Raw genomic sequence first — 26,023 nt, 5'->3', positions numbered from 1 at the left:
GTGCGAATGACGTACATTTAGACCTTCTGGTTGTTATTCGATTGTGGTTTCTGTATTTTAAAATTATATGGAAATTAGAAGGACATGGCAACACTTATGGCTTTAGCAATAACCACTTAACTCATTCTTTTGTTCAAATAACTCAGTTTAAACTCATTGTTTTGGATATGTGAATAGGATTACTATTTAAGAACAAATTATTTAAATAGCCTGGTTACATAACTACATTAATAGTTATATTGCAAGGTTTTTTTTAATTCAAAGCTTACGAATACTAGGACCAAAGTTAACATGTTTTTTGTAGAAATGCAATTTCTGTCATACATAAATAGGGATTAGATATTTTTATAAAATTAGTCGCCCGTATAAAATGTACGGAAGATCAATATCAATGTATACGTCCTCATTTATTTTATTAAAAAATAACAATACGCGATCAATCACACACTCGCGCGACACGCGGCCCGCGACCTTATTATTTACAAAACAGTAAAAAACACACTTTTTCACAAAAAAATGTAATTTCGCAAATCTGCCGCGAATTCTCTAAATCATTTTATAAAAAGCCATTGTGATTTTTAAACCCTTGCTTTTTTGTCAGACATGCGCAGGCCACGCTTGATGTCCGTAAAAAAACTTTAATTCACTAAAGTACACCCAGTGACCTACATTATATTTTTCCCCGTTTTTGTAAAAAACGACCCTTTTATTACTTTTTTTTCATAATTGAATTCAATCCTTTGGAAAAAGGGTTGGCTAAATTCCCTGTAATTTAGTTTTTTTTCCAAGTTTTAGTTGGCGGGAAAATTATGCGCGCTGTCAAAATTTCGCGCCATTACGTTCGGACATCTGCCGAGAAAAAAAGTTCACAATGCAAATAGGGGGACGCGACGTTTTTAGGGTGAAACCATCGTTTTTGGCACGAAATGGAGAAATGCATTTAAACTATAACGGAGCGATGCCCCCTCATTTCAATATTAATGTCCGAGTATTTATTCTTTAAGACATAATGAGCGATATGTAATTACGTTAAGGTTGAAAGTCGCGTGGCGAGGTTTGCTATTGTTTTGCATTTTACGACTTTGGATTTTTATTATTTATTGAGAGTTTATGGATGTTATACAGAGATTTAATGTTAATTTATTATTGAATTCGTTTTATTGATTCTCTTGTATAAAACTGTCATTCTTTTTGAACGGTTAATCTAAAAATTACGTTTAGAAATGGTTGAAAAGTAATGACATAACGATATTTAGCTAAGTAACATATTATTATTCGTGAACGTCGTTTGTTTTCTAACATAACTAAGTACATTCTCGATTCTCTAGCTTTACCTTAGGTCTGGCACAATAAGTTTTAAGAAATCTGTCCCAAGATTACGAACACTCTCAAATGTGAATGAAACAAGAGTGTTAGCTATTCATATGTTATATTGGATCACGCGTCATAGTACATGTAGTCCATGAGCAGGGTGGCGGCCAGCAGCAGAGCCTTCTGTTCCACCGACAGGTCCTTCTCGAAGGCCACACCGAACCTGGAGGCGATATGAGTTGACATGGAAGTTGGAACAAATACCGAAAATGAAAAGGTGTTTAAGTGAGCACTAGAGTGCCTATAGGTAGATAATATGTACAGACCAAATCTAACGTCAAGTTTACGAATCATTTATGTTATACAAAAAGTTTTCATTAATTTGAATATCCAAAGTGTCTAATGATAATAAATATAAATCGTAATGAAAAAATCAGTACCTATTCAACAAATTAGGACCCAGTTAACATAGTCTTTCAAATGTGATTATAGTCTCAAAAAATATAGTAAAAGCCTATAATTTTGAAATCGTTTTGAGACCTGGTGGTTCCTACTCACTTGTCAGTGACGGGTGCAAAGAACAGCGCATGCGTGAGTCCCTGCCAGCGCTTGCAGGTGGCGCCCACCGCCGCGCCGTCAGCGCGCACGATCTGGAACTGCACGTCGCGGAAGCAGCTCAGGGTTATGTACGGACCTGGGTGAGGAGAGGGAAGGGTGAGGGACGAATGGAGGAGAAGATATATGAGAATTCGATATTGGGTTGCGAAGCTTGCCTGACTATGAAGTTCTGCTTATTAAAACCTTTTTCAAAGTAGGTACTTAAAATGATTCTAGCGCCTATGAAACAATTATATTTGATTTTGAAAATGATGAAAACGTAGAGTAATGTAAGTTATCATCTGGTCTGCTGGCAGAAATTTCTTAAGAAATAAGCCGTACCCTTGTACATCATTTATATATTTGTTATATTATTTTTAATATAACAAATATTATTTGTGTCTGTACATAAATCATTAAATAAATAAATAATTAAGTCTGTGCTTAGAGCCATTTACGTGTCCATTTTGGAATGCCAAAAAAAGTGTATCTATTCCTTGCACAAAAACGGTTACGCACTACCACATTTAAACATATAACATACAACACCTCACCTCGAATCCAAAACACATGATCCCCATTATCATTCTTGACGAGATACGTGGGTTTGATAGCCGTCCACTGCTGCTCCACGCTGCCGATCAGCTGTCCGGGGGGCGAATACACCTGGAGGCGCTGTAGCTGGCAGGGCAGGACCCTGGACGTGCACGAGTACGGCCGGTGTATCCTCATGACCTCCGCGCCCTGACTGTTGATGACGCGCAACTGGAGCGGGCGCAGGCCGTAGCAGAAGTAGCCCACCCACCAGCTAGAAGTAGTTGGAATGTCATGAAACTGTGGATGAGTTATGAAGGAGGTTTGAGATATCGTACTGAACCTGATCGTTGTTCTCTATTGATTCTATTGATTTCAAATTATAGAATAAATATTCTTTTAAGATGTTATCATTTTAATTTTGAGAATGTATAAATTTTTATCGTCGTATACTTAATTGATTAAATCATCAGATTTAAAACTTCTATAATCTGCCTTCATAAGTCCATTATTTTTCTTACAAAAAATAGTATGATACAGGGGTCTACCTCCACCACATAAAGTAAGAGTGTTGCCATTGTGGAAGTAAGACAGGATCTCTGTTCCACAAGTGCCACAATTTACTTAAAGAGATTCTTGCAGACCCCCAGGACCTGCCTATTTTCCTCTTCGATCGTGTAGATGAGGTTCTGATCAGGTGTCCTGACGAAGAACCTGTTCTTCTTGCCGCGCAGGAACAGCACGTTCTTGACTCGAAGCCGCTTCGTGATGAGCAGCCGGTCGACCACGGTCAGGTCGTGGAGGATGTGGGGCTCTGGAGTCGCCTGCAGGTAACATGGTGGTAAAGTGGGCAAAGTGAAGATCCTCAAGTGCTTGCCTAACCTATGCCCTGATTGTTGGTTCATTCTCTGCATGTCAAATTTCTGCTTCTTGCAGTCCTTTTTAGTATTACTTACACTCACACTGAAAGCGCTAGTTTTTTCTTCTTAATTAATTGCTTATTTACATAGGCAAATGTGGGTTGCTGCATTTATAAAGTGTCTGAAAATGTATCAGCTTAATGATTTTTCCATATACCAGTCACATTAGAAAAATAAACTTTAATATGAGTAATTAAAATAAATCAATAATAATTTTATAATTAGTCAATACTCATGTCGTATATCTGCCCAATTAGGTTGTGTTATTTTTAATTATGATGCATTTCTATTAATAAACCGGATAAAGGGAACACATTCAACTTTTTAGAGTAGGTAATGTACCATGACGTCATGTTATACTACAATAGTTTATTATAATAAAGAGATTGTCATAAAAGGTATTGTAATATGACGCTAGTTCTAGGTTCGTTGAAATACCTACTTAAAAATAAAATATCTTATTAACGTCATATTTCCTACGTCACCTTTTAATTTAAGATCAAAGTAGTAGAGAAAGAAAAACACCGCTCTAAAGTAAATAAGTGCTGTCCTACTTCTAGAATTTTAAGAAGTGGTTGTCAGGCATAATTTTTGTTACCTGCCTCAAACAGCCTGAAAAATTATAATCGTTGGTTTCTTGATCTTGTGTTATAAATGACTAGAGCACTACACAAAAGGTCTTTACAGATTGTAGTTAATAGTAATTATAAATTTTGTCTGCTTAGACACTTACTTTAACATTAAAAACTTGCAGTTCTGTGATATTTGGACTATGATAACTCACCTCTCGTGTTAAAGCTCCTGGCTCTGCTTCTATGTCTACTAGAGGCTCAGGTTTCTCTATTTCGGTGTAGCGTGTGGCTACCGGGACAGGGATGGGAGCCGCTTGCATCATCATCTTGTCGATAACTCGTTAACTCACAGACGAAGAATAAATTATTGCATGATTGTGAAATGTGTTGAAAATGTCTGACGGGAAACGTCATTTGAGCTAATGTGGAGTTCTAGATGAAGAGGTTTTAAATGCTATCATGTATGTTGATGCTAAACATACTCCTTTGGCTGCTGCTTAAGTACACTGGTATAATTGTAAGAAAATATATTTTTAAGCAGCACTTCGGACTATTATAAAATCATTAATCATTAGTATCTTTACTGCAATTGTTTATATATATAAACAATTGGAGTTGTTTAGATTGGATTGTTTATATATAGTAAAATAAATAAAATCAGGGATCCATAGAACATAATATATTTGAGTTGACTTTATTAGGTGATTTGTGATTACGTTACCTATACATGTGCATATTTAGGTAATATGTATTCCACGTTGACCATTATAAACTACCCCACAGGGAAGTTAACAAAAACTTTGCAAAATAAAGTTAATGCGGCCCCTTTCAATACATTTTCAATGCATTTTATGGATTCCCGATTTACCCATAAAATAAAATAACAGTTAACATGATCTGAATTCATGCAAATGTCGGATTATTATTACAAATAGGGGAACTCATTTAAATTTTTGTGTAAAAAAATGAGAAACTGTATCGCTTTTATCAATCGAATGCAACAATATAGGCGCACTTACAATGGACGCTAGGGTGTCCATGCGGTTTGGGAGAAACTAATTTAATTTTATTGTAACAAATTTAGTAGAATTTAGATGGTACCTCATAGGTAGTATATAATGGATGAGCCAGCATTAATTCAACAAAAAAATATGAGCGGTGAGCCGTATCCTAATTATGCAATTGACTATTGGAAGGACATTTCTTGCATGTTGAAATATTAATTTGAGAAGGATTTAAAATCTGCCGTTAGAACCTGAAGCGACTGTCGCGCTGGACTGATGAAGAATAGAGAGTATACATCACACTTACTTGAGACTTTAAAAGTGTTACTGTCAACATCGAATGACCTAAATAAAACTAAAATAACATTTTCCATTACGTTTAATTTTGCGTGTGGTCACCGCTGTTTTTAATGTGCCTGCGCACGCGCCGGCCGGCGCAACATTTTATGCAAAAACGCAAATTTCGTTCGAAATTTGAAACGCTCCATTGTGTTGCCAGCTTGAATGAATAAAAATAATTGTTGCCAAGTTCAATTTTTGGGGGAATGCGTTTTGCACAAGTCTTGGCCATTGTGCGCAGGAGTGTGCCGAATAGAATTAACGATAGTTTTTACGCAAGCGACATTTTGAATTAATAGGGATTTTTGCATGGTCAAAGTATTGATTATATTGAGAATGGTTTGGGAAAGTAGGGCAGCGTATTGTGGGTGACAGCCGTATTCAGTTAAATAAGGTTTAACAAATTATTATTGGTTACTCATTTGCCATTTACCTGTTTATGTGTATTCAGGCTTATCATCTACATCCTACGCAGTTTGTAAGTTGCTGGCTAATTCCATGACTGTTGCTTTGTTGGGTCCATGACCGCATTCAAACTTCTAATTCCTGTCTTCATAAGAACTTACAACTTTAGAAATATTTTCTTTAAAACAGCGATGAGATCAGGACTTGATGTTGGGTCTCAAACTAATTTTGGACATGTCTTAGTTACTTAAAAAATAGACTCAAAACTTTGTAGGCAGTTAACGCAAATATAAATAATCTACAGTTTTAGATAAAAATAGGTAACTTTGTAGCATTGGTGGTGTGGTGTATCATAATAAAAGACGAATATATTTTTGTAAATTCATTGTTATTCACTTTTTGTACTTCAACATTTTTTAATCTCATACAATATTAAATAACATTCATACAATAAACATTTTGTTTGTGTTTCGCTCGATGACATTTCAACCCGGGTCACATTGAACATTTAATTTCAACCTATTTTGTTTCAAAACTTCCGAAACTTGTACATTTTGAGGTTGTTTGCGGCAAATCAATTAATATAATTGACATATTATTGCTTTAAGTAATATTTAGTTTAATCTGTTTTTACTCCAAAATGTTGAAATATTTTTGAATGAAAAGTTACATTTATCTATAAATTATTAACTACCGTTCTCAGGGAAAAAACTAAATTATCTAAATACTTCCTCAACTTCCTAAGTATTGATTTAATCATTAAGATGTCTGAGTACGGTAGTTAGACATTTAAGTCAACAATTCATAAAATATAACTAGACTAAGTTTGAAATTCACAGAAGACACTCAAACAATACTTAAAAATGAACAAATCATACTTAAATCGAATGGTTGAGTTTATTTTGTGAATCTCTAAATAGTAACAGAAATTGAAACTAAAGGATCATTCACAATCATTACAAACAATTATTATGAATTAAGTTAGGTGAACTATAGTTATTCTTGAAACTGTAACATGGGCATTTCTATCTTCTTTCTATCGAATAGGCTTAAAATGGTATTCCATACGAAATTATTTTAAGCCCTTTTTTGGCTGCTCTCTTAGATAAACTTGTTCATCTCCAATACAAGGAGGTTTTGACCAGTTTCTCGAATATCCTGAACACACTTATAGTACTTATTGCAGATATTGAATGTAACTAATTCGAGCGAAATACTAAATACATACAGGCGCACGATTCATAATAATTATTAACAAAAACATAATATCTAATAATAGTAAGTGATTGCTCACTGATTCGCAACTTTTCTTAACTCAGGAAATACGTTTGTTCGTAATTCTTAACGATAGCTGTAAGAGTTGCCATATCTATAATTATATTTTTCATCATTTCTAAAACTACTCATAACGTTTTTTTCTCGCATATGGTAACACTTACAGACTGTTTTGTTTATAGTCCAAATACGACTTAGTTGATTTTATCGATTATTCTGATTTTGTTGATATTCTATACTTTTTTGTTTAAGTATTTATAAGTAAGGAATAATCGATAAGTCAACTGACCTCAAACTCGATAGTCACATAGTCTCAAAAATATCATATTTAATGAAATATCATAAATTCATCATAAACTTAACAATTACACGTGATTTACTTAACCAGTGTTAGATTTTTATCAAAATCTATTTACATATATTTTTATTACAAAAAATATAAGCTCGTTCTACTAAATTGGCTAAAAAGCAAGGCACTTCGTATTAACATCTAAGTTTATATACAAAACGTAAAGGTTTTTATAACTAAATAAATATCGTTCTAAAAATATATTTTGTATCACAATGTTCTGTACAAAAATGTGGTCCTTCCGTTATCCCAGTTTCATTACATAAAAGGATTTATCAAAAAATAGCACCTCTAACAACTGACATATATAATACTATTATATTTTCAAAAACATTATTAAATTTCATTATACTTAATGTAATATATTAAATAAATCAATTTCTGTATATTATACAATTTTTAATTTAGTTTATAAACTTTTCTAAAAACGGCCTTTTTTAAGGGTTTAGTTAAAATTTTAGTTATGTGAGAAAGAGATAGTGCTATAAAAGTTTATAGCTCTTCCCCTTCTTCCAACAATTCTAAAAGCCTTTTTTAGAAAACCGTATCTATACCATAAGGTCTTGAAGCAAGATTGTTAATTGCAAAAACGAGACAGGACATAAATTGTAAAGGATTGTCTCGCTTTTACAAACATTACAATTATACTTCAGCTTTTCATATTAAGAATGCAGGCCACATCAAAACTTCAATTAATAGTTAATTTCGTCAACAATTATTACAAAAATATCTGGGGTATTATATAAATAGCTGCTAAACAATAAGAATACATATTCTTTACATGTTTATATACAATTTACTAATTTATTTAAGGTCTCTGGACCTCATATTGCAAGTCTGCGTAGACGATGGCCTACTTACGTAGTATATATATATTTACAAAGGTAACTACTCAATCACATCGGTTATGTAACCGTTAAATATGGGTATGTATCAGTAAGATACATGGCTCTGCTAGACATTAGTATATGAGTAATTAACATCATCCCCACTCTAGGCTGTTGGTAGTATTATTTTTTATGATAAATATTTAAAATATAGAATTGTAAAAGTTTTACAAGGCACCTATTATTGTACTTAGTACTAGTTAGTATATACTAGGTATGATACTATCTAGTATTATATGTACTTGATCTAGATATGCAAGTACTTCGCGCTGAGACGCTTAGAAAGTATAATTTAAATACTAATATACTAAGTCTAGCAGAATAAAAAAGTTTGCTAACCAAACGTTACATAATAACTCTTTGGTTAAAACTGGGAAATATGTTAATTCATACGTACATCTGTACGTAGCTTGTGTTAACCTTTGAAAGGTAGGTAGTTTGATTGTTAGACACAGAAGAAAACACTGACCGATATCATGACACTTCAAGGGTCTGCTTAACAAAACGATAGCTATCCTACGTCATCATTTCAGTGACGTAATTATCCTGTAAATGGCCACCGTTTATTGTCAAATATTAGTTGGACAGTTAACTTTAACTAAATATTATTTTTTTAATCTTACTAATCTCTTGAGTCGAGTCGCCATCTTTATTTTTGTGAAATTGTTATAATATTATGTCGATATTCACATAATATCAGAGTGGTAGCGAAAGCCAGTTCAGTATATTATTAATTTATAATAAAGCAGACCAGCTGTCTCGTCTTAAACTTATATAATAACAGGGGTGGAAAAAGAGATGCCGCTCTACACTCTATATAGCGCTGTCACGCTCATACAACGAGGTGGTGGTCAGTGTCAACTTGTTTGTTGTATTGTATATATATATATTAATATCATTGCAAGATATATTGCTTTAATTTAATTACATAATAAAATCGTTTTGTTTTAAATCCGGTATCGAACACTTCTTTATATAAAATTGACTTCCGTACCTAGAATATGGCTTTTAAATTTGCTCTATACACAATGTTATGGATCTTTTGATATGTTGTGATTGTCTACAGTAGGAAGAATAACCATAGTTGGTAAATTAAAATGATTCGAGTCAACAGTAGTTCGGTTAAATTTAAACGTACAACTTAAGGTACTGAACATACATTTAAACTTTTAAAAGGATTTCCAACCATTTTTACCGATTACACAATGTGCAGGTAGAAGTTTCACTATATATTTTTTATGTAGGCTCCAAGTTCGATTTAAACCAAAAGAGAAAATGGGAGGTACAAAACTAGGTTATATAGCAAAAGGTTTAATCTCTTCGGACATGCCCATAACATTTTGTATGCAACAACAATACATCAATTAATTACCTTTCAAGTATGAATCTTAAAACTAAATGGATATGCAAATAGGAACAACGGTTGAAAGGTACGGAACTCAGACATGTTATGTGCGTATTCAATTCCTTTGCAATTCTTAGCTGTTAGTTTTTGTTATATTTATAAATTAGATATTGTCGAGATCTCTTATGTTCAAAGATGTTAGCTACCGTTACTTTTAGCCATAAATTCTATTGGTTTTCTTATGTAGAAGGTTTTAAGAACAGCGCCATCTATGATAAAACGTCGGAGTTTTTAAACAACTGTTTGCTGTAACTCGCTATTTTCTTATTGTAAACTTTAAAACATGTAAAATAACATCTATATTGTTTGATCTTAAGTCAGTTATTGTTACATTTAAGGCACTTTTGCACTAACCAAACTGGCGAGCTTCTGGTATTTTATCATAGATGGCGCTGTTAGTATGTTCCTCTAAGTTATAAAATCCCGGTTTTCATATAATTGTAGTCCGGTTATAATCCACAATGCAATGAAGTTACCGTTGTCCTCGTGTTGAGCAGACAGACTGGTTCAGGCGCCCAGGTCCATGTCGAAGCAGTGCTGGCGCGGGTGCGAGTGCGGCGAGTGCGGCGCGTGGTGCGCGCCCAGCAGCAGCGCGGGCAGGCACGCCTCGCCCAGCCCCAGCCCCGCGCCCAGCCCCGCGCCCAGCCCCGCGCCCAGCCCCAGCGAGGACTCCGACAGCAGCCCGCCGCCGCCTGGCACACACAGAAAGTATTAAATATACTGGCATCAACCGAAACATACACACCGTCTATTGAAACTCCACAACACCCAAAACCTGGCACAGATGCCCATTTACTCACTCATATACTGTACAGACTCAAAGTTCCATACGAACTATATCCTGCCAACTATTTGTCACAGAATATTGTCTATACAACACTTTTACAGCTTTTAAGAATGGATTATTCTTAAAAGCTGTGGCCATTTCACATAATTTAAGATTACCACCCGACTTCCGATTCTAAATTATTATTTTAAGAAATCTTCTTGATCTCATTCTTTTTCCATTATAATAACATCTATTCCTTTCCTATCAGTAAATATGTTCCTCTGTTTAACTATTCTTAGCACGCACTTTCTTTACTTTATCAAATAAAAAAAATATAAAACTACTAATATCATTCCAAAAACCAAGTGAGTTAGTCTGATATGCCTCCCAAGTATGATCACATAATGTGTACCTGTCGTATGGTATGAGGCTGAGTCGTCGTGCAGCATGGAGGAGATGGTCCTGTCGTTGGCCTCCGCCACCACGTTACTGAGGCACAGCTGCGACGTGGGGGACGAGCACAGCATGGGGTCGCCTGGGTAACAACATGTGTAAGTTAATATAGTGTACTTTATCGGTAAATGATAGTCCATAGTAAGTAGTCGTTGTGAGTCGATACTGAATCTGTATCTATTCATGAACCCAATATAAGTACGTTTGGTAATATTGGAATACTTGAATAATTTAGAAACAAGATACTACATTAAATTAAGTTAGTATTTTTAGATCAGACATGGCAAACAAAGTTACTGAATGCCAATTTACTAACTAAAACTTCTACCAACTTACCATAAACCTTGGAATATTGAAAAAAAAAGAGAAATATACAATTATAATATAATTTCTAATAAGATTCTAGTATACTATTCAAATATTTTTTGGTTCGGTTTTAACCTTAAATTCTCATACATATTAAGAAGGCTAAAAATAAAGAGTCACACACTTGCTAGAAAACTAAAAAAAATGTCCAATATAAAATGTGTAGGTACCTTGCGTGACCGGGTTATGCGAGTCATCATCCATGAGGTCCTCGATCTGCGCCAGGTTGAGCACGGCGTCGCTGTCCTCACTGCCCAGCAGCCCGGGGGACGGGGACAACCGCATCTGGTGGGAAACAGGGATACATATATGGAGATTGAAGTACTGGATAAGTACAAAGGACAACTTTCGATAGGAATATTGTTCCAGTCTATTCCAAAAAAAAAAGTATTGAACCTACTGCTCTGATTTACATCAACTGATGTTTATAATCTTTACGTATATGTAGCTAGTGCCTGACTTAATGACTGATGGATGCTCAAACTAAACTGTTGGATCTAAAAGGCTGTTGTTTTGCACTGTTATTTTTTTTTTTAAGATTTTTGGAATTTCTTTGGAGAAAAAAAAATACCAGGTTAAAAAATCAAGTATTACCTTAATGTCTTTATGGTTGAAGAGGTGATCTGACACTGGTTCTAGACAAAGATCGGGTTCAAGGCAGCCTAGTGATAACCCTTCGTCCCTGCTGAGCGGCGAACACGAGCCTAGTTTCAAACCATCTGTAAAATAAACACATTTTTTTAATACAAGTTGTTTTTTTTTCTAAATATATCGAGGGGTTATTAGGACAATGGAATAAAGCATGCACATACACAATGATAAGATTTGATAACGTAGAAACAAGACACAGACAGAATTAAATACACAGCAACTTTTCTTGTCTCTACGTTATCAAATCTGTGTGATAAAGGTCCTGCACCAACAAGACAGAGAGACATTTAGAAGAAAGTTGTATCATGAGTGTATGTGAGCGTTGTGAGTGTGTGGGTAAGTGTATGTATGTTTGAGTAAGAGTGTATTAGGCAGTAAGTGTGTATCCGTGTGTGTGTAGTGTGTATGTATGTGTGTAAGTGGTTGTAAGTTAGTGTATGTGAGCGAGTAGGGAGCGGGGCGGCGGGCGTGGGGCGTACCGCGCGTACCGAGCGCGTCGAGCGCGGCCAGGCAGGCGGCGGCCGGCATGTCGCGCAGCAGGTCGGGCGGCGCCTCGCCGAACTCCATCAGCGACGCCGGCTCCGTCTTCGGGAGCACCAGCTCCTGCAACACATAGCTATGCTTACACACTGAGACATAAAGGAAACCCTATCTTTTTAGTCAATGACTCCTAAAGTGAGGTATGGAGATTCTAAAACATTCCATGCACAAAAACATCCAGACTCCCCGGACACGCATTCGCATATGCAGAAACGCTTGTCCTAGCGGGGATCGAACCCACGACACGTCGCGAACATTGGGTTAAGTGTGGTGATCACAACCACTCGGCTATCCGGGCAGCACCTCGAGCACACAAGTAGATACTGCGATCGTGTCAAAATTGCTTCATCATCACAAAGTGGACCCTTGCGGCCCTGGCGAGTACATGTGAGTGAGCAGCAGTCAGTCCTCACCGGCGTGGCGGGCGCGGGGCGCGGGGGCGCGGGCGGCGGGGGCGCGGGCGCGGAGTCCGCGGGCTCGGCGCAGTCCACGCCGGAGTCCTCGTTGTGCGGGGAGGCGCCGCCCGACAGCGGCAGCCCGTGCACGCGCGCCAGCCGCTCCAGCTCCTGGGGGACACGACGTGTTCAATGGAATGACAATTTAAATATATTATATAGGCTAGCTAACACACCAAACTTTTTGCCATATATTATTAAAATATGATAGATGACATAGACTGTTTTTGGAAGGCGAGGGAAGGCTCATGGACACCCACTTCCATGGACGAGGGGAAAGATTAGTATCAGACTCTCACTGACTAACCCTGAACCGCCGTGCTACGTCATTCGCACTTTAATGTCGGTCTATGACAACGCGTTGCAATCCTTCATACCACACTCTCAGACCTACTCAAAATTTCATGAGAATCGGTCAAGCTGTTAGGGAGAAGCTCAATTATGTACATCGTGACACTGTGACACTAGAATATTGTTTATTCGATCCTACGGGTAGGACTTCTAAAGAATAAGGAACAATGTACCTCAAAGCACATGAACAATAAACAGAATATCCTATCATCACCATTACCTGTATCCTTAACATCAGCTTCCTATTATGTATCTCAATCTGTTTCCGTCTCTGCTCGCTCTGCTTCAGCCTGTTGACCTCGTCCCTCAGGCACTTGATGTAATCGACGCTGCTCTTCAGAATGGTCCCCTTGTTCGGTCTCACGTCTCTTATCACCTCGTAGAAAGGATCGTTGGTCTTCGGGAGTAAGGTCCCAAGCTCCTTTATGCGATCGTTTATATTGAAACGGCGACGTCTTTCAACTGAAAATAGCAAAAGTGTTTATTTAATTTGATTAGCTTTTCGTTACATTCCTGTCATACTTTCGTATGCCAAATCTAAATCAATACTTGATTCAACCAATTTTTTTCTTAGATCCTGACGGAAATAAATGGAAATGATGTAGAAAGGAATAAAAATTGTTCGATGTCAGAGGTAGTCAGAAAATGCATTCCACATCTTTCCATAAAATCTTCCATGACCGCAATCTTGCTTCAAGAGTCCTCTACTTCTATGGTAACAACCAAATTATCTGGCATCAATGAATTACTCACTCATATTATGATTATCTTTCTTCTGCCTGTCCTTAGCGAGCGCGTGCATGTCCGCGTCGGACAGCAGCGCGCAGTCGCCGGCCACCGAGCTGGCGCCCGACGGCGGCCCTGATGATGACAGCGGACCGGCGCCACTGTCCAAGGATAGGATGTCTTCTAGGAACTCGTCAGCCTAAAGATATGATATTTTGTTATTAAAGAATAGTTTGATATGTCGAGTGTTTTTCACCACCATCAATATCGAGTATCCAGCAATTTAATCAACTTAGTTTTTAAGAAGTCAGATTGGATGTGAATAAAGTACGAAAAAAAATATTGCAGGGATTATGTTGCAGGGATGTCGAATCCATAAGCGAAAAACAACCAGACATCATCGAACATTTAAGTATTACACAAAAATTTGTTTCATGTTGGACTTAAATTAGCAAACCTATATGAACTACTTAGGGACATGGTAGTTCATATAAGTTTTTGAGATAGTCGAGTGATCTCCTTACCTCTGAGTTATTACTAGCGGAGGGCATGGCGGGCGACCGCAGACTCGACGACGGCCGCTCCGGGGAGGAGGCGCGGCGCGAGCTGATCTCCGGCGCCGACTGCGTGGGCGCACATCGTGGTGACACCTACAACGTAAAACGTCATGGTGATCAAATTTAGCTGGAGATACCTGGTATGGTATGGTCAGGATCTACTCTATATCCTCTCCAGACAGTATTTATAAAGTCCGTGCTAGGCTGGGATATAATCCAAAATATAACTGGGATTGAATTTAGTCTCAAAATTGACTCATTAAATGGAATAAAAAATAGTATTAAAAAAAGAGAACCCTAAAAATACGTCCTAAAAATACGTAATAAAGAGATATGGTACAATACCTGCGTTTGTGGTTGAAATGATTCACTGAGGTACTGGCGCACTTGACTCTTCTGTTTCTGTATCACGTGATACCTGGTGGGGTTCTCCAGAACTGTTCGCACCTGGAACAGCATACAATAACTATTAGTATATAGGAGAAGAAGAAAACAAAATAGAAAATATGAATAAACTGATTACGGAGTACTATTTGATTACTTTGAGTACTTTTTCCTTTTTCGGGAGTCTAGCTCTTTCTTAAAGAAAAACTGCTTCGGTCATGGCAACAAGATGCTGCTCCACGCCTTGCCATGTACTGTCTAAATTTCCACACAGTGAAGGTGGCCAAAATGGAATGGTAGGCCAAACTTCCGTAAGGCCCTATAATTGAAGGTTGCGTTTGGAATCTCTTTCTGTTCCAATTCTGGTCTGATGACCGAATTTCTCTTCGATATGCTTCATTGGTTTTAACTTGTCCTTAACGCTTGCGCTATATTTATTGTTACGTACCTGTAATACTTGTGGCGGTAAGTCAACGTGAGGCGTGATCCGCGGCACCTCCGCCGGACTTGACTTCTTCTTCTCCTCATTGTCTTTGGACTGGCCTGCTTGTTGTGCCTGAAACAAAACGACATTCTTGATACAATTCTGAAGTATATAGACAACGCAAAATAAATTCGGTATCCGTAGAAAGTGTTTTCTGTGACCTAGATAAAGTTTGGAAGGACTCCAATTTTTTTTGCCATTTTCTCGCTCTGCTTTTGGCAACGCAATTGATGTATTACGAGGTATTTATTTGGTCACGTAAGAATTCTTTGGGTATTCTTAAAATGATTACTTTGTGTCTGTAACTGTTCAATAATAAGTATGAAATTAAAAATGTATACAATGTAAGCACCGCTATCTTCAGTACATGTGTTGGCTGTTTACTTCACTAATTGAAATTGTAAGTATGTAGTAAGACGCTACAGTTGTTATCTGTCATCAGGTAACCTACGGAAATCTATTATCATGTAAAACTCGGACGCCGTGATCGTTTACAAAGATATTGCAACTTATGTTACAATACTAGTCTGTTAGTACCACTATTAGTGGCACTAGTAGTGGTACTAGTTGCCACTAATAGTGACTACATAATAAGTGGAATAGGCTGTAGATTTTTTGTAGGTCATGAAAATATAAGGTATGATTATGTAAAATAATTAAAAGAAGAAAATTTATATTTTTTCAAAAATAATATGTTCTTTGTTTAGTAACATGAGGTTGGAAAATCCGGCTATTAATAATGACCATGAAGTAAAAACTGTTAAACACGTGATCCTACCATTAACTTTTTATCACTAACTCGAAAATCTGAACGTCCTTTAAAGGAGCGTTAAATATTGAAAACCAAAATGTAATATTCACGAAAACGTGAGCGCCTTAATAGATGAAACTGGATCAAACCGATTCAGCAATGGAACGATTGAAAACAAAGCTCTTGAGGTAGCTACAAAGTAAACCACACAAAGTAACAAAAAGGACAATATTTTTATTGCACACCACATGAGTGTAAGTTGTGGTGTGCAAAAAGATTCTATTTTGTTTTATTCCAAAGCAGTAAGGTGCATTTTCGATATGCATTTGTTCCAAAGGCGTACGAGAGATGCTAATAGGATTAGAAGCTAGATGACAAACGGACAGACAACACAGCTATGTGCACACGTCGGCGATAAGTTCAATCAGTTTGTCTACCCAATTGACAGATTGTTACGAAGATTTGGCATTGAGCATCAGGATTTAATAGGAGTTCGAGACGGCTACTTGCGCATGTAGGTCATTAGATTGAAGAGATAGACTTAATACTTGACGAGAAAAATAAATGAAACTGACTTTAGGGGCCCGGCAAAAGACCTTAACATAAAAAAAAGACACAAGACAATAATTAGATCTTATAGATTCAATACATAATAAAAACAAAGAAAAATAATAGTCTTCAGCTTATTTAGAAAAGTGATGAAAGTATTCCTGATATATATTTCTCACACGAGGCAAAAATAAAAAATTCTCGAATGGGTGCTCTGTCTGCAAGAGAAAGTTTGATATGTTAACATCTCTTACATAAAAATGTTATTATTAATGGCAAACTCCTGCGTCATATTCTAAATTATTTGTGTTACTTAGACAATAATCGTCGCACTCAAGCAGTTCAGTAACCTAGGTCCACACTCGTCCCGGATTTCCCTACGTCGCTGGCAGTCGCGTGGGATTCAAGCGGCAGATACACTTTGTTAGCCGATATCTCGAGCGGCATCGCAAGCAGAACTCATGCACGCAAGTCCTAGTTTCTTATGGATAATGCAGGTTGAATACTCTTCAAGGGTTAATGAACTATCAAGAGTGGAATGCAAGTTAAGTATTAAAGGTTTCCTGGATATCTGCTGGATAATTGCTTAGAATATAAAGTGATAAGCCATGTATGATGATAAACTTGTTTAGCAGTACCAGTAACCTAACTGGTAGTAATTTTATTTTTTAGTTGGGAGTAAATGGCACAGGAGTGTTATTTAAAAAATATACTATCCAAGAAAAGTTTTTACTATTATCCTACACCGAAGATTTTCATACGCCAAATTTTTTACTAAAGGTGTGGATTTATTTCCAAAGACTCTACCTTTTCAATTTGATATTGAAAACGTAATTAAAAGAAAATATATGAAGACTATTTCAAATGTATTTTCTGGTCGATAACTTACGAAGCAGCTGTAACTGTCCTACTCCTTGGTAGTTGGCACTCTTTCAACGAGGCCTATGTTCAGAAGAGGACCACCAAAGGCCGATATGATAAAGTTTAAAGGCTACCTACTTGTAATGACTCTCTGCGCAGCTGTTCCTGTGCATGTTCTCGCATCAACTGCTGCTTCAGCTGGGTGCGAGACGTCGGCGTGAGGGTCTTAAATGTAGGCGGGCTGTAACAAACAAAACAGATCATTAATAACTATTGTCTTAGGCAAATGTAGGGTCATTCAGAGTAACCATAATCGAGTACATTTGTAGTCTCAGTCATCGTAATTAACCCCATAATCTTAATCCTTGATATTTGTCAAGTGGCAATAATTTTGCAATAAACATTGCTCAATACAATCAGTCGTGAGGATGCGTGCAAGCGCGTTTATCAACGAAGCTCTTTGCATAGTAAGCCAAAAATAATTCCATCGAAGCATTGTACTGCGACAGGTATAAGTTTAAACAAATACCGTGACACCTAACAAACACAACAAGGTATCACATAACGTTGAACGCGTTGGTCTGTAACATTCATTTATCCTCGCCACAAGTACACCAGCTCACGTCCAGAACTGCGCACGCGCATACCGATCACTGTCGCGCGTCGCTTCATCAACAGGTGAGAAATGTTCTATTTCGATTGAATGGATTCATTCGTATTTAATATGGGCTTGGATTGAATGTTAATGGCTGGATTATATGGCTGTAGCTGCAATATTAGAGGCTGTAGATGGACACTGGCTTACCATTACCTGACCTAGGTTTTGGGAGTGTTGCTTTAGTGTACCACATGCAGGTCTAGAGTTGTAATAGTTTGTTAAAATTTTACAAGGCGAGTCCCGTTGGACTGAAAAGTCCATGGTTTAAAATGGTCATGTATGGAACAAGGTAATTTGGAAAAATCTTTGGCATGATGGTTACCACATTTCCAAGAAGGTATATAGGGTAGGTACCCAAACCACTTTAAAATTTGAAAATAAAACCTGGGAGGACGTGATATATATAGAGATTTCATAGTTACTTTACTAAACAACCTTAAAACGTTAAAAAATGAACATAGTCTAAATTATCAGACCATCATAATCATCATCATCACTCTATTCCGTGTTATCATAAGTCCTGCTTACCCCCTAAGACCATTATATTAGAACTAATTTCAACATGACAAGGGTCAAAATTGTTGTATCTACATACAAACATATAACGTTCTGTTGATATTGGCGGGAATTAACGGTCAAGGCTCACTTGTCGGCCACACATGCGCACGCGCCGGTCGATACGGGCAAATTATGCCAATGGATACGTTGTTAGATTGTGCGCCGATATTTTTAATGATTGGTGCATTTTAATTATGTGTTTTATTTCTGTTCATATAATGGTTTAATGATTTGAGATAATTTATTTGAAATTGTTTTGTATTGCTCTTTTAGAGGTTTCTTCATGAAACCCAACTCATGTCAGTAAGTTGACTATAAAAAATATTTCATATTGGGGAACTTTTCTTCTTAGCAGGAAAATATTAATTCTTGGTTTTCCCCAAAGGACAAATAGCGTATAATAGTAGAATAAGTAAAATCTAATTAGTATGGATTAATGTGAAATGGCAAACCATAAAAATATTGTCGTATTAAAACAAATATGATCAAATATAACGTCATCCTAATAAGTACCTTGACAGAATTTTAATACATTCGTTGTGTAGGCAAAGGGGTATAAATAGGTAAATGTTTATTACAAACTAAAATATTATTAGCGTTATTAGTCTATGTATATAAACCGAAGTCGTATTAGTAAAATAGTTTGAACTCCAAGAGCGGGCGAGCCGATAGCCGGAGACAAGACAGGCATTTTGGTAAAGCAAGTTTCAGGGAAACAGGCATTCTTTGACTAGTAACCATTTTGCAAATAGGCCTTTGTTTGATGCGGAATTGATGCATTAGATGAAGATAACGATAAAAACATTCAAACTGGCTTCAAATAAAGAATCTCTACCTGTCTTAACGAAATTTTTATGGGACCGAATGACAGCAATGTCAACTGTCAACGAAAAATTGATTAAAAAATCGGTTCATCCAGTCCAAAGTTCAGAGGTACTAAAAAACACAATTCAGACGTATGAGAAAATCGTCTTTTTTTGTAGTCGGTTGAAATGTATTTTCTCAAATACCTATACATCTTATGGAGAGTTGTTCAGGGGCCACAGGTATGTATTATAAAATCAGGGCAAAGCCATAATTAATCAATTACTTATTTTAATGATAAAACTTTTAAAAGATAAATATGCAGGTGTAACCGCGAAGCCCTGCTAGTATAGGGTAAAGGCTAAGTACTTATGTATGGACAGTCAGGTTTATGGCGATTGTCCTACATGTGTTAATGATTTAAACGTATCTTATATCTCCATATTATGTCATTTCTATCCTATACCTATTAAATATCTCAGTACATTCGCAAAAAGGCAATTGCGAGGGGCACATTGATTAAAATCGCCAAAATACTTCTTGATGAATGTCCCGTCAATTAAGTAGATATACAAAAAAACCCGGCCAAGTGCGAGTCGGACTCGCGCACCGAGGGTTCCGTACAAACCTGCAAGGTTTACAAAGTTCGTTCATTACGACAATCGAGTCATATAAATATATATTTTGAAATGTAACTAAAAATTTATGGTTTTCGTAATTTTTCCTTTATCTATGCTATAAGACGTTGCTTCGTACCAAATTTCAAGATTCTGAGTTCACGGGAAGCACCCTGTAGGTTTTGATTCCCTTGCAAGTGTCGAAAATTTGCGGCATAAACGGCTGTATCTTTTGACTGCGTTGGCTTAGAAGTTTGATTTTTTCACAGCTTCAAGGGACAGTAGACCTGAGTAATTGATATAAATTTCAGCTTCATACCTCCACGCGTTCCCGAGAAAAAGGGTCTTGACAGACGGACGGACGGACGGACAGACGGACGGACGGACAGACGGACAACAAAGTGATCCTATAAGGGTTCCGTTTTTTACTTTTGAGGTACGGAACCCTAAAAACAATTAATCAAAGTAAAAAACAATGATATTCGATAAAGCTAAAAGTTAACCCTAACATAACTTGTAAAAAAACTAGATATTTAGCTCAAAATTGTATATTTCCAGGCATTATAATTTACAAAAATAAACCAGTAACACTCTGTTATCAAAACTGCAGTAAGTTGACATAAATATTTTTTACTATCAATAATCTTATCTTTATTTCCACAAATGTTTTGGGATTATAACAGTAAGAGCTCAGATTAAAATATTAAGTATTGCAGTACAGATTTATCGATGGGCATTTTCCGATTCAGTGCTAGTGTACTTGAATGTGATAGACGAAGTGGGTCCGTTATTTTAAGAGGTTAGAGTTATCGTAGAAGATATTTAAGGATTACTTGTTATCAAGGATATTACCTGAACTTCAGCTGTTGGTTATGACCAAGTTACCTAGTTAAAAACTACAAATAATAGAAGTCTAAACAGATTTTTACCTATTTGTGGTATAGACATTAGACGATAACTCTTCACCAAATAACTTTCCCGTCACAAAACAGCATTACCTTTAATCGTAACTGATAACAGGTCTTAATAAGTTTTTAATTATCACGAAACCATACAAAAGTAGATTTCCATTATTTTTTTAGTCATGAGACTTATCAATCAAATTATGACTTCAAGTAATGATTAGAACTAAATTAAATATGAATACTAATCCAATTATCGGCATGCATGATCAAACGATGAGTTTGACCCCGTCCTACCAACATTTCGACAATTAATAATATATTTAGGACGCGATCGAGAACAATCGCGAAATTTCACGCGCACTGCATACTGATCGCTGTCGTTCGCGAATTTTTCTAAATTAACATTTTTATGGAGTATAGATTCTCAGGGCTGTGTTGTGAAGTTGTAATGGTGATGATACAGGTGAGTATTTACTTGTTAAGGCCGATTTACATAAAATAATCATTGCTTAGTCTCTCCCCTTTCCGTTAAACTCTATTGACAAACAAAGAAAAATGAGTACTCTTTGTTTGTATGGTCTAAACCCATTAGCTGTGAACATTTCGCCAAAGAGCACCGAAGATTAAAAAAAAACATAACATTACAAGGTAATGCTCTAGTGCATGATCACCAAAACAAGACTCGTATTAAGACTACGCGAGAAATAAAATGAAACGAAAATAGCAATACATTGCCGGCGAAGAAGCAGCACTTGTGATGTAATATTTGCGCGGATCCGCAATGTATGAAACTTACACAATATTTCTCGTGTCGTCTAAAACAGCCTTTATACTTAAGGTAAGTGTGAACATTGTTGAGAAGTAGGTTTGTTCGTTTAGATTCAAGCCACGCGCGTACATTTGAGAACTATTGTATTATTGTTGAAAGCTGTGTTACTTGACTACTGATTTAGTTCTTAATAAAATGACTTTGTTTGGGACTGTCAATAAAGTATTCTCGACGTATTAGTTTTAATTTTAAACTTTCTCTTTATTTTAAAAACTTTACATTACCTACTTCAAGACGATGTTTTTCTTCGCATGGGAAAGCATCAGATGATTCCTTCTGCTTTTGGGCTAAGAGGACTACCCCGCTGCCCGGAAGGTTCAATGACGACCTAATTTGTGGAATCTATAACTTTTTATCAACTTATTACTAATCTGTGTCGTTTCAATCTTGGACTAAAACCTCCATTCATTTCTAACAGCAATCTCAGCTTCAAAAACTGAACCAATATTTTTCAATCGACCTCCTCGCTACCGTATCGTAATTATATAAACATTATCACCTACAGCAGTACGTATCACAAGTACAAATCGTTTATACTGTCATATCACTATACACATAGCGCTCCTGACGTCACTGTTCGTGTGTTAGTGATTTTCATGAGCACCGTGACAGCCAAGTTAGCCGCTCGGACAAGGACGCCCGTTTTGTGTTACTGTCTATTATCATAAGTTGGAGTTAATGGAAATTGTCGCTGTTACAGAGAGTTGTGGTATTGATAGTATGAGATAAGATTTAGTTGTGGTTTGACGGTAGACAGTCAATAAGATTGGTGGATTGGAGTTTCCAATACACGTTACGTGTTTAGGTAGCAACAGTTAAAAATACAGACAGTTTAAGTGGCGTTTTTGCAGGAATGAATTATATTATTTGGGTAATACGTCCGAATGCTTCTGATTATATAAATTTGTCAAAACATGACAATTTTTAACATAAAAAAATCTGACATCGTATTTGGACCATTACACAACCAAAAGGTGTCTTCTTGTGTGACCTTAATGTGTCTGACTGTTTGAAAATTTAGAGATAGCTAGCCTACTCCAAAACACCAAAGAATTGTTACAAAGTTAAAGAAAAGATTAATCACAGATTAAATGACGTCACTCCGTATCTCCTGATAGCGATGCAGACCAATATACAGAAAGGAGCCCAACAACAGCAAACGTCAGTAATGACTGGATGACGTACAGACGACGTAACGTTATACAATAGATATACAGCTTACTAGATAACTAGTGCAAAGAGACGATTACAGTATCGTGTAGCTATGCCTTTACAAATATCCGGCTCGTCAGGTTATTAACGTTGTTTTAATTATACAAGCATTGTAACGCTTTTTTTTATTAATATAATAATAAATACCAGCCTATAAACGTGTCATTGCTGGCCCCTATTGGAGAAGTTTGAGCATCGATCGCCATGTTAGTTTATTGTGGAATGGCAATTTCAGACGATCTTTTCCTTCACCGTTTTATTTGTTATGTCTTAAAATATTCCGTATAAAACTTTATAAAGGCAAGAAAACGCGTAAGGCACGTGAAACATGATAGATTAGTAGGAAGTGCCACTTCCATAACATTGTATTGCTTAAAGTTTTGAAGTATTTTTGATATATCCGAAACGCCAACGAAAATAAAAAAATAATTTTCATTATAGAGCAAAAGGTATAAATAAACTACACAATAACAGTTTCTGTTAGCAAATAACTACTTATCTCATAAACCCTCTAGGAAGTTCCTCTAAATCTTAATGTAACAACATTTTATTTTATTTATTTACGTGTTCATTCCTGAATCTTTTATGAACCTAATTAATAAAATTAAACATCCGTGTAGATTATGAAACATTAATTCCAACGTAACATTTGTCCAACTGAAGTTAATCGTGATAATTGCTATCATTTGCTGGTACCTATATCTATGAAATCTGCACTTTCAATACCGATAAGCAGGCGCCAGTATCATTTGGCAATAAAATTTTGATTTCATTTGTATTCCCACGCGTTTTGATAAATAATATTCTATATTTTTATTTTTTTTATTCAATACGCCCATCTTATTGGCGCCCAACTAGTTGTTTTTTGCAAGTTCGCTACGTTATATAGAAACAGATTATGTACTTATATTATATACATTTTTTGCAATTAAAATATGCTACTAATTGTCCCCCATATGGTATTTATTTATTATTAATTTTTCGAATTTCCAAAAAAAATAAATATTGTGTGACAGGAATTTAGGAGAGATCTTTTATACAACTACATAGAAAAACGAGTTCTTCAGGCAGACGGAAAGGTTTTCACTTTTTACATAACTCCCCAAATACTAAGATAGTGTAAATGGGTTTCACGTCACGAAATTATTAACGCAAGTCATAGCAAAAACTTAGGTGCAAAGTTTGAACCAGAATTTCCGAAACTATATCTAACACGTTACAAAGTGACGTGGGCTAGTGAACAGTGACGTATTGTACTGTATATTATAAACCTAATTATCCGGTATCTTATATTTCCACGATAAATGCAGATTGATGAATGTGTGTTTAGCCAAGCAACTAAGCCGTTTTATCATAATAATAAAACAATTTTAATAAGTTTGTATATATTTTGATAAGACGGACCAAATGACGAACGTTATTATGAAATGCAAATACAACATTGAGAATTTTGGAATAAGTATACCATTAACGTTTATTTGCCAAGAACTTAACTAAACCCGAAATTAAAACCGTAGTCACTATCAGTTTGCCCACTTGTGGCTTGACTTCTATTCTGATGTACACTTCGTAACTTATCTAAAGGCAACAAACTTATTTTAATGTTTAAGATTCAAAAATTAATAAAGTCCCATTTGTTGATGTTGTCATCATTACATACATTAAAATAAATACTAATATAGATCTTTAGTGTTATTAATTACTAGTGACTTTAGTGTTATTAAGACTGAAATAAATAATTTGAATTGAATTGAATTGAAATTTCAGGTGACGACCGTAACACACCATGGAGGAGCTCATACAGACATACAAATAATTAGTGATTAAAATTGTCTACTGATCTACCTACTAGAAGATTACGATAAAAACCATAAAAAACTACATGCTCTCTTTACATCTACACTCTGCCAACACTACAAATGGATAATTCCTGCTTATGATGTTTTAACATAACCTCACACAAAGTATCACGAAACAGATTAATGCAGTGATTAGATAGTCCACAGCGAATATCAAAGATATCTCGATCGGAATCTGTCGACGTAATACTATATACTACGCGATTTTGGCAAGCCTATTTCAAAGATAAGTAGGTATACCTACTATGGAATAAAAATTAAATGTAAAACTACTAATTAAAAGATAGAATATTCCTTATTGCACTCAAGATGAGTAGAATTTGACAAACATAAACTAGTCACGTATAGACGAGGTGCTTTTACCGCGAACCGCAACCCTTGTATGGATTTTATGTTCAAAGAAAAACGTTTTTCAGGTGATCAGCAGTGCACTAGGATAAGCTACCATATAAAAAAAGAAAAGGTGTTAATTCTAGTGCTAAGATTAAGAAAAATATATATATTTTAATTAGTTTCATGCTTTATTTTTACATCACGGTGTGACCTTAAATTTCGGGCGTTAATGCAAGAGAGACGTGTCAAGTAAAACAGTCATCAAGACAATTGAATGACTCGTATCGGTTAGAAATATCTTAACTTTAACAAATTATGAGTATCTTCTAAATCATAATATTAAACAGAAAACTTTATCTTCACAACAGTAGTCTAATACAAACAGAGGGAGTGACATGTACACATAACTGTATCTTCATGTAACAGAAGTATATCAGTAGTGTATAGAAACAGCAGATAACGTGGCAATGGTAACTAAATGACGATGACTGGGTGTTTCACGAGGAAGCCGTGGCTTCCCGTCATTATAGTAACTACGGTGCACTATGGCGCTACAGTATGGTCAGCAACAACAGCCTATCTCATCTGGAGGCTAACAATTTCTCCTTAGACTTGAAATACTGCAGTTGTGAAAGAGAGAGAGTGCAATACACAGTGTAGAACGGCATCTCTCTTCCATATACTAATTTAGTAATTTCCCATAACGTTCGGAAAAAAAAACAAAATATTATGCATCTTATTTTATGTAACACT

At 36.0% G+C, this 26,023-nt stretch overlaps 2 protein-coding genes across 7 annotated transcripts in view; both read right to left on the bottom strand.

Annotated features, from left to right (window-relative positions):
- Positions 1-1,251: 1,251 nt before the first annotated feature.
- On the bottom strand, positions 1,252-4,495 carry LOC113495894 (phospholipid scramblase 2-like). Of its 2 annotated transcripts, none has more exons than XM_026874893.1 (5): positions 4,147-4,495; positions 3,067-3,266; positions 2,463-2,716; positions 1,870-2,005; positions 1,252-1,534 (listed from the first exon to the last, which is right to left on the bottom strand). In XM_026874893.1, exons 1-5 carry the CDS (start codon positions 4,258-4,260, stop codon positions 1,438-1,440), a joined length of 801 nt encoding a protein of 266 aa, XP_026730694.1. In that variant the 5' UTR covers positions 4,261-4,495; the 3' UTR covers positions 1,252-1,437. The 2 variants fall into 2 exon arrangements, with proteins under 2 accessions (XP_026730694.1, XP_026730695.1); XM_026874894.1 differs by having other exon boundaries at positions 3,100-3,266.
- Positions 4,496-7,766: 3,271 nt separating this feature from the next.
- The window catches only part of LOC113495892 (transcription factor EB), a 109,560-nt gene continuing 91,303 nt past the window's right edge, over positions 7,767-26,023 (bottom strand). For 4 of the 5 annotated variants that reach the window (XM_026874888.1, XM_026874891.1, XM_026874890.1 and 1 more), the window contains 12 exons: positions 17,634-17,736; positions 15,299-15,406; positions 14,812-14,913; positions 14,434-14,559; positions 13,937-14,108; positions 13,404-13,645; positions 12,791-12,943; positions 12,317-12,440; positions 11,781-11,905; positions 11,357-11,471; positions 10,780-10,902; positions 7,767-10,290 (listed from right to left, as the gene is read on the bottom strand). In XM_026874888.1, the coding sequence (XP_026730689.1) occupies positions 10,106-10,290; positions 10,780-10,902; positions 11,357-11,471; positions 11,781-11,905; positions 12,317-12,440; positions 12,791-12,943; positions 13,404-13,645; positions 13,937-14,108; positions 14,434-14,559; positions 14,812-14,913; positions 15,299-15,406; positions 17,634-17,736 (1,678 nt within the window). In that variant the 3' untranslated portion in view covers positions 7,767-10,105. The remainder of the gene's footprint in view (positions 10,291-10,779; positions 10,903-11,356; positions 11,472-11,780; positions 11,906-12,316; positions 12,441-12,790; positions 12,944-13,403; positions 13,646-13,936; positions 14,109-14,433; positions 14,560-14,811; positions 14,914-15,298; positions 15,407-17,633; positions 17,737-26,023) is intronic. The other variant, XM_026874889.1, reaches the window with a different exon arrangement.

This window comes from Trichoplusia ni, chromosome 7, assembly GCF_003590095.1.
Source record: "Trichoplusia ni isolate ovarian cell line Hi5 chromosome 7, tn1, whole genome shotgun sequence".
Classification (NCBI taxonomy): domain Eukaryota; kingdom Metazoa; phylum Arthropoda; class Insecta; order Lepidoptera; family Noctuidae; genus Trichoplusia; species Trichoplusia ni.
The sequence above is the reverse complement of the archived record's forward strand: the minus strand, read 5'-3'. Positions and strand labels throughout refer to the sequence as shown.

Bases quoted from the DNA above. Each gene is read 5' to 3' on its own strand.
- LOC113495894 (XM_026874893.1), bottom strand. From the start codon at position 4,260: ATGATGATGCAAGCGGCTCCCATCCCTGTCCCGGTAGCCACACGCTAC. The intron at 3,267-4,146 runs GTGAGTTATCAT...TGTTACCTGCAG, and splicing joins CAGGAGCTTTAACACGAGAG to GCGACTCCAGAGCCCCACAT. The intron at 1,535-1,869 runs GTGAGTAGGAAC...TATCGCCTCCAG, and splicing joins TTTGCACCCGTCACTGACAA to GTTCGGTGTGGCCTTCGAGA.